The 13,949-nt window shown below is 49.2% G+C and overlaps 1 protein-coding gene across 1 annotated transcript in view; it reads right to left on the bottom strand.

The window, feature by feature from the left end:
* The window catches only part of Mapkapk3 (MAPK activated protein kinase 3), a 29,938-nt gene extending 21,898 nt beyond the window's left edge, over window positions 1–8,040 (bottom strand). The window contains exons 1-2 of the mRNA XM_003476703.5: window positions 7,929–8,040; window positions 7,415–7,677 (exon numbers count right to left, since the gene is read on the bottom strand). Coding sequence (XP_003476751.1) covers window positions 7,415–7,627 — 213 coding nt within the window. The 5' untranslated portion in view covers window positions 7,628–7,677; window positions 7,929–8,040. The remainder of the gene's footprint in view (window positions 1–7,414; window positions 7,678–7,928) is intronic.
* Window positions 8,041–13,949: the final 5,909 nt, after the last annotated feature.

The raw sequence follows: 13,949 nt of genomic DNA, 5'->3' as shown, positions 1-13,949 counted from the left end.
CTTGGGAGGAATCCTGGGCTACCCTTTGGCCTGTCTTTATACTGCTCATTTATTTGTAAGAGCAGTCTCAACAGGAGGTTGGATGCCTCCCCATTGTCTGCTTCCCTGGCACTGCCTATGAAGTATCTTTGCAGCCAAAAGGGAGTTCCTTGCTAAGTAGAGCTCCCTGTCCTTCCTTTTACAGACCATGGGCAGACCATGGCTCCTGGTCCCAGCTGTGTTGACACATAGGGTGGGATGGCCCAACCCAGGACTTGGCTACTGGTCATGCCTGGGTTCCTGTCCAGCTTAGACATATCCTTACTTTGTGAATTACTCTGCTTTCCTGAACCTGGGCCTTGGCACCTATGACACAGAAGTGAAACTTGTCATGTTCTGCTCTTTGTGCCCAGCACACGGGGAACACTCAGCAATGGTGCTCTCATCTCCAACCACTCAGCCCCCTGTGCTGCTGCCTGCCAGGGCAAGTAGAAAGCGCTTGCTAGTCCCTCTGCTACATCTGAATAGGGGGGCTATTATGGGGCACCTATAGAGCAGGCTCTGGGTCCTCTGTGGAGGCTGAACCCTTAAAAATAGGACATAGGTATGGTGGGCCAAAGCCATGTGCATTCACACCCTGGAAATAGCCTCTCAGCCTTACTGGGCTGAAGGGATCAGGTGCAGGGTACAAGCAGGAAAGTGCTAGGTGTTTGTCCCAGAAGTACACAGGCAACTCATATGTCTACACTCCATGAAGGTAGGCACCTCACACCTGGAGTCCTCTGATAATTCACACCCAGGGCTCCTCCAATAGCTCTGAGGTGCTAGTTCAAGTTAGACTCTTTCCTATTTGACTGCAGTCACAGATGGCTGATCCCACACTGTTGTCTCAAGCAAGTCTCCTTTGGGCTATGAAAGGAGACACAAAAGCAGAGACTGCAGCTAAAGTTGACTCCCTACACTCCACAGGGGATGCTTCAGGTTACAGCTCGGCCCAGTGAGCCTGACTCCATCATTCTGACTGCCAAGGCTGGTGGCACCTTGCCAAGCCCAGCAGCAGGAGGCGGCATTTGGAGTTCCTGTCCGCCCTCTCCTGGTCAAGGGTAGGGTGGATTGCAGGCAGCTAGGATGAATTCCCGACACCTGCCCTGTCCCTGTCCCGTCCTCTGTCTGCCCTCAATCTGTGAGTTGCTAAGAAGAAGCCCAGCCCAGCCTAAAATACTTCAGACAGGTAGAGTGACAAGCCCCAAGACAGGAGGAGGAGCTAAGCAAAAGTAGGAGAAACAGGCAGAAAAGGAGAAATGGGAGGAATAAGGAGTCAGAGAAATAAAAATAATGCCACGCAAAGAAAGCAACAAGGCCAAAGCCTCAGTCTAACAAAAAGGTAATCCTAATACCAAACCCGCAATAAAAAAACAGTATCAGTGTTCTCAGCATCTCTGGCCTGACAACTGCTAAAAGGCCTCCTGGGCTTCTCCTCCCCAAAGGCACCCACACAGCATGATTTTAATCACAAGTGTACCTGGCCTAATCCAGTCAGTTCCAAGCAGCAAGAGTGTAGGGAGGAGCTGGCATCTAGCTACTTCTCACCATTCTTTCCACCCCACAAGGGGCTGGCTTCCTCAGGTGCAGAGGGAACCTACGTAAGCTCTTAAGAAGGCCAAGAACTTACCACCAAAAATGCACCTGGCTCACCCAAAGGAGAGCTCCCTGCTCTGAGAGTGTGTGCTGGTCTGTGCAGTCTCAAAGCAGAAAGGCAAGGGCATTTTATGACCACCAAGAGGAAACCCTACTTCCTACTCCAGAGTCAAAGCCAGGTTCAACTACACCATAAAGACAAGGATTTTACAAAAGATTTCCAAAATGCCTTTTGTCCAAGATCAACTAGAGAAAATGGCAGAAAGAATTTTAAACCCAGAGCTGTACTTCTCGCTTCACTCCATATGGCCTCTCATGTGGAGCCCACAACGTCTTAAAAAGATGAAGTGAGGGTAACGCAACCAATGTTTGAGGAAAATACTGGAGGTGTCTCCCTGCCCTGAGAGTAATGGAGCCAGCCTCCAGGAAGTGCTCTGCACACTGTTACAGCACGGACAAGCTCAGACTCCTCCTCTGTGTAGGGGATGGCTACTATCCTTAGGCCTTGCCTGGTCATCACCCTTTACCACATTATAGCCAGCCACAAGACGGGGACCAAAGAAAGCTAGAAGCCTGCAGTGCCAGGTGCTCCAACTGCTGACCCTACCCAGGAGTCTTCCACGAGAGGTCCCAAGAAGCTGAAGATAAGGGGTGCAAGGAGCAAAAACAATATTTCCAGTGTGAAGCTCAAAAGAGATAAGATACCTCTTTTATCACAGAGACCAGCCCCTGAACAATAGCCCAGGTGACCCAGAAGCCTCTGCAGCATCCTAGCAATACTGCTCAACTCTTCTTAAGCACTGCTTTCTCCTTCCCCGGAGCCCTTTATTCTCTCCCCAATTTCTTCGGACTGTGACATCAGCCCTTTGAGATTAGCCACATCCCCCAGGACACAGCTCTGTGAGTGGGGAAGTATAGAGACCCTTCCATAGACCTTGATTAGGCAGTGGTGATGGGATGACTGAAGCTAAGACTCTGGCATCAGACTGCCCAGGCTCAAATCCCAGCCTTGCCATCTATCAACTGTGTACCTTGGGCAAGTCAGTGACCTCTCTGAATCTCATGTCCTGATCCATAAAATGGGAATGATGAGTATGGTAAAGCAACACAAAACTGTGCATCATGGAAAGGGCCTGCCAGATAGAATGTTCTGGAAAACTGTTAGCTGTTTGGGAGTATTAGGATCCACGGCACCAATGCCTGAAGCCCAGAAGGCTGACATCAGCTCCTACATGGCACGGGGAAAAAGCTGTTAGAAGCCCCAGCAGAGGCCATCAAGAAGGAGGGCTGAGAGCATAGCTTTCCCCTCAGGCATGGTATAGAGGATTTCAAACCAATCCCTGCCTAAATGCTACCTTAGCAGTCTGTGAGACTTGGAGTTTGATGCCCTCTGCAGGATCCTTATTTAAAAAGTGAACTGCCCACCCCCAGCAGGTCAGACAGCTCCTCCAGGGGAGTGCTGGAGATACCCAGGTTCTTTTCTTCCTGACAAGGGCATGCTGGGGAGAAAAACTATTTCATTTCTAGCCACGCAGCTATGCAGGGTCACATTCTTTGTCTGGTGACTCGATAACAAGTGACTCCGGGGGAGGCTGATCTGACCGGTTTGGAGATAGTAGGTGAGAGGTTAGCAGCTGCCAAACAAGAAGGGGCTCAGCCAGCCTGGCAGCCCCACCCAGACCTCAAACCTAGCTTGGCAGCACCAGCCCCAACAGGCCAACCCCACCCTTGGAGAAATGGGCCTGTCCCAGCCCCATCGAGGAAGCAGTATCCAGGGTCCTGGGTTCTGGATCTCTGCATCTAACTCCCATTGTCACCTTCCTCCTGGCACTTTGATTGACAAGAGCTGCTCTGTGCAGAGGTATGGCATAGATGGAAGGCACAGGACAAGATGCATCCTTTCTCCACAAGCCCATCCCATGGGTTCTGCCTGGAGGCAGTGTAGCTGTGGGATTCTTTGTGAAGTCCCAGGCCTTAGCACAGTGAATACAGAGAACCCCTCTCCTGTGGAGGAAAGTCTGGCTCCTGGTGCTCCTTTTAAAACTTGGAGCATGCTCACTTTATTTATTTTTTTGTCTTTTTTCCTGGACAGTTTCACTATGAAGTTCAGGCTGGCGTTGAACCCCTTATGTAGCCCAGCCTGGCCTCAAACTCACAGTGATTCTCCTGCCTCAGCCTCCCAAGTGCTGGAATTATAGGCATGTACCACCATACCCAACTTGGTCATTTTAAAAAGGATTTATGAGCGCCTATTGTACCTTGCCCTGGGCCCAGGTGTTACAAGGGATCTGGGAACCAAAGGTGAGTGTTGTAGCTTTAGAGGTCAAAGAAGTTTCCAGAGACTCTGGACAGTTTCCAGAAAGAAAAGGCAATGTGGCTGAATCTTGAAAATGTGAAGGGGCTGTCCAATGCAAGATGCAAGACAATGAGAGTCAAAGCATGTGCAATCAAGTCCCCAAGTCCCTGTACAAACTCAAGCAACATCTCCTGGTCGCCAGAGCTTCATTTCACCCTGTTGGGGAAATGTGCCCTGTGGGGCAACCACACGCACAGTTCATACAGCAGCCTGACTGGCCCCAGCATCCCCTGGGACAAGGTTGTCCTAAGAGAGACCCAGCAATTGCCCTAATCCTAGGGACCAGGATAATGCTTGCTGCAGAGACTCTGCCCAGAAGATCTCACAGAACTCTGCTGACCTGTGGACCTGCATCCCCCTACACACTGTTATACACACACCACTTTCCTTCACAAAGAAAGGAGCAGGAGGCATTGGGAGCCAACAGACTTCAGTGATCAGAGCAGAAGGAGACCCAGCCTTGTAATGGAGAAAGTAGGGCAGGAAGAAGGACTTCATCTCCATTCCCACTTTAGTCCCCTCCATAGTCCTTGGGGCTTTCTAGTACTTTTATTTAGAGCTAGTAGGCACTATGGTCATTTCTGGGACCAGGAGGCTGACAACCACAAGTAGATAGAACAAGAAGCAAAGAGAAGAGGGAAATTCTGATCCCTGCTGAAACTTGCCCTCTTCCAAGCAAGCCATGTGGCTTCTGACCCCTCACTTCTACCCCACCTTTCAGGCATGTGACGAGGTTTGAGGGACTGGGCCTTTATCTCGGAAGTGCCCAATTAGAAGTAAAGCCAAAGGGTGCCAATTAACCAATTAGGCCTGGGAAGGGGTATAAGCAAGAGCTCAGCAGGAGACGCAGAAGCAGAACTTCTGCCCCTATATCGCCCCCTGAGGCAGCTGGTCCTCAAGTTTCTGCCAACAGGACAGCAGAAAGTGATTGGGGTGGCACAGAGGTAGAAGTTGGCCTGGAGAGGGAGACTCTGTGGAAATGGGGACAAGATGGAGCAAGTGGTGGTCAGAAAGAGGAAGAGGCCTAGCTCCTCAGGAAGGAGGGGCCTGCCCCAAGGAACAGCAACAGCGACAAGGACAGCAACCACAGTCTTCCTGTTTTATGAGTGACTGCTGCAGCCCAGGCTTCCTGCTGCCATTTCTACTAACAGAGCCAGCGGATAGCTATGGAAAAAGATGAACAGAGATGGCCTGAAAAAGTTCAGGCCCCAAGACAAGGACAAGGGTACTCTGAGATGAATCCTAGAGAAGCAGAAAAGCACAGAGCCTGTGACTTCAATCAGGCAGAGATAGAGTGGCTGGGGAGGGGGCTAAACAGCAGCACGGAGAGGGGTGGGACTAGTTCCTCAGCTGACTAAGCTCTCTGGACCCAGGCCTGCCCGAAGGCTGAGGTTCCCAGGTTCTAGCCTTACTGGTCAATGGGCAGAAGCTCTTAAGTGAGGAGATGTCATCTCCCTCAGCGTGGCTCAGCCATCAACAGAGTGCACATACAAGCCCTGTGCCAGAGGTTGTGCTTAGTGAGGGATGAGAGCCTGTCCAATTGGGTAGGGGATTCTAGGCTTGGTGATGGGGGGTAGGGGTATGATAGGAAGCAGCTGGTGTGGGGGTCACATCTAATCTCTGTCTCCTTTGAGGGCCAATTTAGGACCAGGTCCTGAAGGTCCCTGGGATAGTAGTCCTAGCACACTCACCTATACCTCAAAGGGCCACAGAGAAGAACCCACTCCAGGGCTGCCCAGTTCTCGGCCCAGGATAGGAGTGTGCTGAGACTCTAGATCAAGAGGAGGAGCTGTGGAAATTAACACAATCAGAAGTTTGCCTCTGTCAATCATCACATACATCTACGTAGGAGGGGCTAAGTCCACATTGCTCAAAAGTAGCACTGCCTAGGCCTCTCCCCTGACCCTTGCTGTGCTCTCGGCATCAGGGCTCCACAGAGGCTGGCAAGAGCTCAGTCCTGGCTTACAGGACCAAAGCTTCAGTAGTGAGAAGAACTTCTTGGCCTCAGTCAGCCCCTCACTACCCAGACTGCCTCTTACTCTAGCCTAGGCAGAAGGGCTAAACAGTGCCAAGGGAAAGGATATAGACTAATTTCTCACTTTGTTGCACCCTCCTGCTGTCAGAAAAGCTGGCTTTTCCCCCAAAGGACTCAGAGAAGGCTGTGGCTGGGGCTCCCGAAGCCCCTTACCCCGTTCCATTGTTGTATTAGTGGGCAAAAAAGCTAAGACCTACCAGCCCAGGCCTGATCCTGCCCAGACCCACACTCATCACCCTTTCCGGGAACACCCTGGAGAGATGACTCACTGGGAAAAGACACAAGAGCTGGATCCAGGTCCCCCTACTCAAATACTTTCAGATCCTGTCCCTATAAGTCCTGTAGCCTCTCCAGGGCTACATCAGGTCCTATGCCAAGCACAATACATCACCATGTCATTTCAAGTTCACAATCCCTGTTCTTTTCCTCTGAACAAAGGCAGAAACTGGGCTTTGAGAGTCCAGGATATTGTCCAAAGTCATGGAGCTGGCAAACGTAAGGTACAGATTAAAGCCGTATCTATAAGATTCTACACCCAGGCTCATAGCTACAATTTATAAAGTGTTGCTCTCTTGCTGTGTTTCTAACTTCCAGGAACCATTCTCCCTGCCATGCTTTACCCATCCACATGTTACTGGCATGAACTGAACAAAAGCAGAATTCCCCGTGATAGCAGATTCAAAGGTTTCTGGTTATAGGGCAAAGTCCTGGGCTGGAATTGTGTGTCTTAAGCCAAAATAAGATGGCTAGATCAGCCACTCCAGAAGACCCCCATTCGACCTAAATCAGTGTGCCAGGCCTCCAGGGAGTTCAGAGCAGACGTGGCTAAATGACTGACCCACCCTTTACCCAGGAACCAGGGTGAATCAGGCTTGTAGCAAGGCCTTCCCCTTTCAACATGGGAGCAGTGACTCACTGGGAGCCCCGTGGCAGCCTCCTACCCCAGGAACCATGGGCATCATCAGCTTTGCCCATTGGCCAATCCTGGGAGGCTCACGTCACATCAACCGGGGGAGGCAAATGCCTCAGAGAGGAAGACTTCAGATGGAGCCCTTGGTGGAGACTCAGTCACAGGCAGAGAGAAACTGAGATCCATCCCAGTCACAGCAGCCAAGTTGAAGGACCTAACCTGAACCTGAACACACTGGCCCCAGCAGAGTCAGGGCTCTAAGCCATTCCTTCCCTCTTTCCGGATACATTAGCTCTACCCATGGTGACTCCGCCCCTCAATCGCTAGGACCCTGATCTTAAACTAAACCTGTTTGCCCAGGTGAAAAGTGAGGAGGATCATGAATCTGACCTTACAACACAATAGGAGAGGAAACAAGATGCTGGCCATTGGAAGCTGACTAGAAGCCCTGGACACAGACGCTCCTACAAGTCACCCCAAGATGAGGGTCACTAACCTTCAAGGCACATTTCTGCCCAGTGCGCCGATGGAAGCACTCCAGCACCTTGCCGTTGACTCCTAGACCCAGCACCTGCTTAGATAACTGGTAGTCATCGGTAACGGCATACTTCTTGGGCTCCCTCCGCGTTGGAGCACCACCCACTCCGGATTCACCGAGGGCCCCAGGTGGGAATGCAGGGCCGCCCTTCTCCGCAGTCTCGCCATCCATGGCCCGCGTGGGGCACTCAGAAGCGCACCCAGCCTGGAGCGTCTGGGGCCCTTGGGGAAAGGGAAAGAGTGATTCCCCCTCCTGAACTTTCCCAGCACGCCCGGCCTGAGTCCCTGAATTTGACTGGCCTGGGACAACCTTGAGACGCGTCGTCGCGGACAGCCTAAGAATAAGGACAGGCAACGGGCGGTGGTGGCCCCGCAACCTGACATGTGTCAAGGGAAGGCCCAGGGGAGTGGCCGCTAGGTCCTGAGATGGTGCAGAGCCGAGGCTCGGGAGTGGGCACCAGGCGAGGACGCACCTGACGGCGCGCGGAAGCAAAGGCCCAGGCAGCAGGCGCGGGAGCAGGCGGCCCGGGGCACCCTGGGCCCAGAGTCTCGCCGCCCGCCCCGGCCCACGTGACACCCCCAACCGCGCGTCACTGGACTTGGGGCCCCGCTAAATCTGCCTTAAAGGGCCAGGCGGATTGCGACTGGGCCAGACCTCGCAGGACAGCGTAGGGGGCGTGGCTTCCTGAGGGGGCGGTAACCTTCCTGGCTTTCTGAGACACGCGGGAGGACTCCCGCACTTGGGATGCCTCCCTGGACCTTACGTGTGATCCAGAAAGTGACAGAATAGGACGTCTTGTTTCTCTTGAAGTTTCTACTTGAATATTCCCTCAGTGCGCTGCCAGATGGCACTCCAGAGTGCCTTGCTGGGCTGCTGGCTTCACTCGTGGTGGTTTGCCGTCCCGCACTCATTCCTCCATCCTCAATGAGGATTGAGCCCTGGACCTTCCAAAGCCCGTCATACCCAGACTGTGTTTTAACGAAGATCTCCCTAAATTGCTAAATTGTGTAGGCTGGATTCACACTTGTGATCCTCCTGCCTAAGCCTACTTGAATGCTGCCAACCGTTAATTTTCGTCAGCATGCCTAGGGCAGTGGTATCTTATTGTTTGATTTGTGACTCTCCAGTCCCTGGTGGCACTTGCTACTCATATCCACAGCTCATTTTTTTTCCTTTGGTTATATCAGCACTTTCTTGGATCAGAAATCCTGATTTTCCATTTACCTGGATTCGTCAACTTTTCACCTTATGTTGTGGGCTTTTGGTATTGTTTTTAAAAGGATTTTGGGCAGCTGAGGTGGAGGATTATAAATTTAAATCCCACCTGGGAAACTGTCTGTCTCGAAATTTAAAAACAAAAACTAAAAAGGGTCGGAGATATAGCTCAGTGCAAAGGCCTTGGGTTCAGCCCATTATACTGCAAAAAACATCTCTGCCTCCCACCCCAGCGGCATATTCTCTATAGCTTTGTGGGTTGTCTTGTTTAGGCATCTACTTCTTTCTGATCCCATTCTTGGCCTGTTGTACATATTTTGATCCAATTTTCCCAACACGGTCTCTTATTTTACAAATGAAATTGAGGCTCCCAGAGAGGAAACAAATTTTATTTAGAGCCTGTGGCTGTGTCCTAGTGGCAAATCTCACTAGTTCCGTAAATCGTTCAACCCGGAAGACTTAAAGACCCTGGCGAGGTGGCACTCTGTAAGTAAAGGGCTGGTGAGAGCAAGATCTCTTTGTGGGGTTCTGCTGCCATCTTCGGGCCATAATTAGAGCTACAGGCACTGCGATCTTGATCCATCCAAATGAATCTCGAGACCATTTTCTTGGCTTCAGAACTGGTGACCCTTGAGGCCTTTGCCTCAAGGCAAAGGTGCCTCAAGGCACCTTCTGGGTGCCCAGGCTGCATGTCCAGGCTCCTCCAAGGAGCTGGAACCTGGTGACCAGCACATCCCTGGTGATTGTCTGTGAGTACTGAGTAAATGATGAGTAAAGGGGGCTCCACTACTGATAGGTATTCTCTGGGTGCAAGTGCTGAGTTGGAACAGGACTTGGGGCTCTGGTCCTGTCTCCTCCAGATGACCTTCACGCTAGCAGCATTCAATGAAGTGGGAGTCCACAAACAATATGCTCAACTAATCACACTGAGCATTTTCTGCTAGTAGCATTTTCTACTAGATAGACGCTCCACCACAACAACCTCACCAAGGACAGAGGAGGAAGGCAAACCCACACTGCAGACACACAAAGAGATCATTCCAGAGAGGATGACAATCTGTTTAAAGTCAGCAGCCATCATACAGAGTCCATATCCCCACCCCCAAAACACAACCTCAGGCCTGGGCTCTTCCTCTCAAATCAGAGTCTCTCGTGTGTGTGTGTGTGTGTGTGTGTGTGTGTGTGTGTGTGTGTGTTGGGAAGCGGAGTACTAGAGATTAAAGCTAGGGCCTTTGTGCGGAGCTACATCTCCAGTCCTTTTTTTGCTATTTATTTTGATACATGGTCTCTCAAATTTGCCAGGCTGGCTTTGGACTTGTAAGCCTTCTGTCTCATCTTCCTATACACCTGGGATTACAGGCCTGCATAACCACACTTGGCCTGTGGCCTCTTCTAGTAGTTCGCCCTACACACAGCCAAATGTGCAAGCATAGTCTTACACATGCACACGTGTGGGCACAAACACAAAGGCTCTTACACATGGGTATGTGTATGCATAGACAAACATGCACACTACATGCACATGCACATAGATATATGTGTCCATGCAGAGACCCAGCTGACACAGGACCAATGTCCCCTCGTTCCACATGTGAATCAGATCCAAGATCTCAGAGCCTAGAAGAAAGCCCCATGATCCAGAATCTTCTCCTGAAGGGAGGCTGGGGAAAGTACAATCTTTTGAAGTCAACCAGTTTTGGCCTGGTGAACTGAAGGCAAACAGGATGAAAGGATCCTGCAAATGAGGAAAGGGACTGGGCAGCTGAGGGCAAAGGCTGGCTCCTGGACCCACCAAAAACCTCTCAGTGAAGCTATCTGGAGTTATACTACAATTCTCTAAAAATTTTTGTAATTGTGTACCTTAAGCTTACCTATTGTAACAATAATTTTAATCACATAAGTAAAACTTGTTTGTTATAATTAATTCAAACCATACATGTGACAATTAAGCTTAATTGTTAGCTTGGTTGTCTTGGAGTCAGCCAGAGGATTAGTACACTTCTGAATGTTTCTGTAATAACTCGGACCCTGGTATAAAATCCAAGGAAGCAAGAGACTGAAATTTGGGAAGCAAAGGCTTTATTTCCAGGCCTGGTGACGAGTCTCCGGGAGCCAATTTGGAGACTGCACACCAGAGACTGAAGGGAGGACTTTAAAAAGAGGCTGGAGGAAAAGCGGGGGGAGAAACAAAAAAACCTGCAGAGCCATCAAACTTGTTAACCCGAATCTGGAAACTGTATAGCTGTCCACTTAGTTCTGACAACCTCGGGAGCCTTTGACACCTTTTGAGTTACTCCCATCCTGCAGATAAGAATTATCTGCAATAGCATTTGGAGAAGAAAGTAGAAAGCTAATTATCTCAGGACAGCTCGTTAACACTAACAGGTGGGAAGGGGTCAAAAGTTACAAGAAGCTGAAACTTAAGTTTTCACAAGGATTTAGAACTTAACCCTTTTGGTGCATTAGGGTTAAACCACAACATTTTCCTGTAATTTCTCTGAAGCTAAGGCACATTTTATGACAGACCACCACCGGGTCAGGAAGAGGCCACCAGAAACCCAAAATCTTTATGGCCTAGCCTAGATATATAGGTAAGGGGAGAGGGAGGCAATAAGGCGCCATACAGAACAGAAAACGGCGGTTATGTTTTTCTTTCTTTCTGGGGAGGGGGATCAAGGTCAGGTAAAGGGTTATGATAATAAGCAAATCTCCCTGCACACAAGCAAGTTACTTCAAACAAGTGTAAATTAGTGGGCCATCCTAGTTTTCTTTAGCTCTTTAGCGGAGAATAGAGGTGCCTAACAGTGATTAACAACACTGTTAGCTTGTTTTAGTACCACTTCTGTTATGTAGAGGGCAACAATGGTTAACATATTGATTAGGTAAGGTTTTACAATTCTTTACAGAGGAGAGCATTGCTTAACATATCAATTAGGTCATCCAAAGACATAAGAAGGAAAATACATACAGTAAGCCCATGTTACAGGTTTTGTTATAATACACATATAACGAAGCTATTTTCTTAGAGTACAACAGTTTCTAGGTGGGTGTCTTAGTTATTTTTCTCATTGCTAGGACAAAATACCTTACACCCAAAGTTAAAGGAGGAAAGGTTCATTTTAGTTCACAGTTCATAGAGGTTTTAGTCCATAATCATTTGGCTCCAAAGCAGGGCAGCATGGCAAAGTAGCATAAAGTAGAAGAGAAACAGTCCGTGGTAAGGCAGGCAGAAAAAAAGCAGTAACCTGCCTTCTACCTTTCCCTTTATAGTCCATCTAGGATACAGTCCAGCATGGGCATCCCATCACCTATATCCAGAACTATACTAAATCAATCAGTGGACTGATCTAATTGTCACATACCCTTAATCCAGTATCACACACCCATTGTCTAGCTAAAAAAGCCCCACATATGAGGGCATGAAGTGTTGGGGGGACATCTAGATATAAGCCATAACAGTGGGTCATGGAGGCATGACCTTGGGGTCTATGTCTGGTCCCTGGTCCCTTATTTGCTGCCACTGTTCCCCTGCTGTTTCCTGGCTGCCATAAACTAAACAACTTTACTCCATTAGTCAACCATGCACTGAATTGTCTTAAACCATAAGCCAAATAAACTCTCTTTAAGTTATTGATGTCAGGTATTTTATCTAGCAACAGGTAAGCTGACTACTGCAATAGAGAAGTGTAAAAAGTAAGCAATGGTGATGCCTATCCCTGCCTAGTCCCATAATACCCATGCTCACACAGGCACACACACACTATCCACATGGGCTCCTTATAGGAAAAAATTTTTTTGGTGCCAGGGATCAAACTCATGACCACACACTGGCAAGGCAGGTGCTTATGTTGCTGAGCTGAATCTCCAACCCCTAGGCAAATGTTTTATAACTGCTCACTTTAACCCTGGAGTCAGAATACTTGGTTTCTTCTCAATGCTCATGTTCTAGCAGTAACCTGCCACACCCCCTTTTACACTGATGGGAGAGTTCAGGATTCAGAATGCTTTATAGAAGGGGATAGAGACAGGCTCTTGAAATAGCTTACAGTGACCAAGGTGAGTCACGGGATAGTCAATATACATGTGCTCTGGCCTTGATGGGGAGAGGAAAGCTACTTGAGATGAGCAGACAGAGACCAAATCAGCCAGGTATGGAGGAAGGCACTGTTGTGTATTCTTGGGACCTGTCCTGTGATTCTTCTGGACAAAGAAGGGCAGGGGAAGCCTGCAGCATGATGAAGTCATAGCTGAATGGTGGAAATACGCTAGAAGGGACCCTGGAGATTTGGTCAGAGGGCTCCTGAAAAGGAGCACCACTTGGTGGCAGTATGGGCTCAGTGGTGTGGGGGAAGGCAGTGGTTCAAATGTTTACAGAGAGCTGACAGGGCAGAAGAGAATAGGAGATGGCCAGAGGCACCCAAGGCCTGAGGTAGACAGGCACGTAGAGCCCAACAGGAAACACCATTTTTATAGCACAGAGGTGAGGACAAGACAATTGTGTTGAATTCATAATGACTGGAGGGCCAAAAGCCCTGGGACCCTTTAGTTTACACACAGAGCTGTCTGATAACTGATCTCTGGGGGGATGCTTTCAAGGGACACTCATGCTGCTCTTCCATTGACTGTCCTGGTGACAGAGAAATTTGGATGTGAAGCTTATGTTTGGATCCTAAAAGATGTTTTGAAGTTGGCAGGTCATAAGCACCTAGATAAAAATAGGAGGAGTGTAGGACCTTAGCTTCAACCCATTACTTGCTACCTATGAAATCTAGGGAATAGTAAGATCATTCTATGCCTCAGTGTTCTCACCTGTCAGATGGAATAACTGTGTTAGTTGTGACTATACAAGAGGCTTTAAATTGCTGAGTGTCTGGCACATAGCAAATGTTCAGGACAGTAGTCACAGTAAGCAGGAAAGGGTATGGTTTTAGGGTTAGAGATCTTAGAATTTGGTCCCATAAAGATCAAGTTTCAAAATTTAGAGCTCTAGGGGGTTAAGGATGTGGCTCTGTGGTGAAAGTGTTGGCCTAACATGCATGAGACCCAGAGCTTTTAAAAAAAAAATTGCACCTCTGTTCCTTGGCAATTGTGAAGCCCCTACATCCACATAGTAATGGGGCAGTAGCTACTTCCTACAGAAGAGACAGAAGCCAACTCAGGAGCCCCATAGTAGGCTCTCCAGCCCTAGCCCTCCAAGTAGATGATGAGGTATTCCTCCCATACTACTCCTATCCCAAGAAACTGGCTTCTCTGGCCTGTTCAGGAGGAGCTGACAGAG

This window comes from Cavia porcellus, unplaced genomic scaffold, assembly GCF_034190915.1.
Source record: "Cavia porcellus strain 051 isolate PalLab524CR breed Dunkin Hartley unplaced genomic scaffold, mCavPor4.1 scaffold_5, whole genome shotgun sequence".
Classification (NCBI taxonomy): domain Eukaryota; kingdom Metazoa; phylum Chordata; class Mammalia; order Rodentia; family Caviidae; genus Cavia; species Cavia porcellus.
The sequence above is the reverse complement of the archived record's forward strand: the minus strand, read 5'-3'. Positions and strand labels throughout refer to the sequence as shown.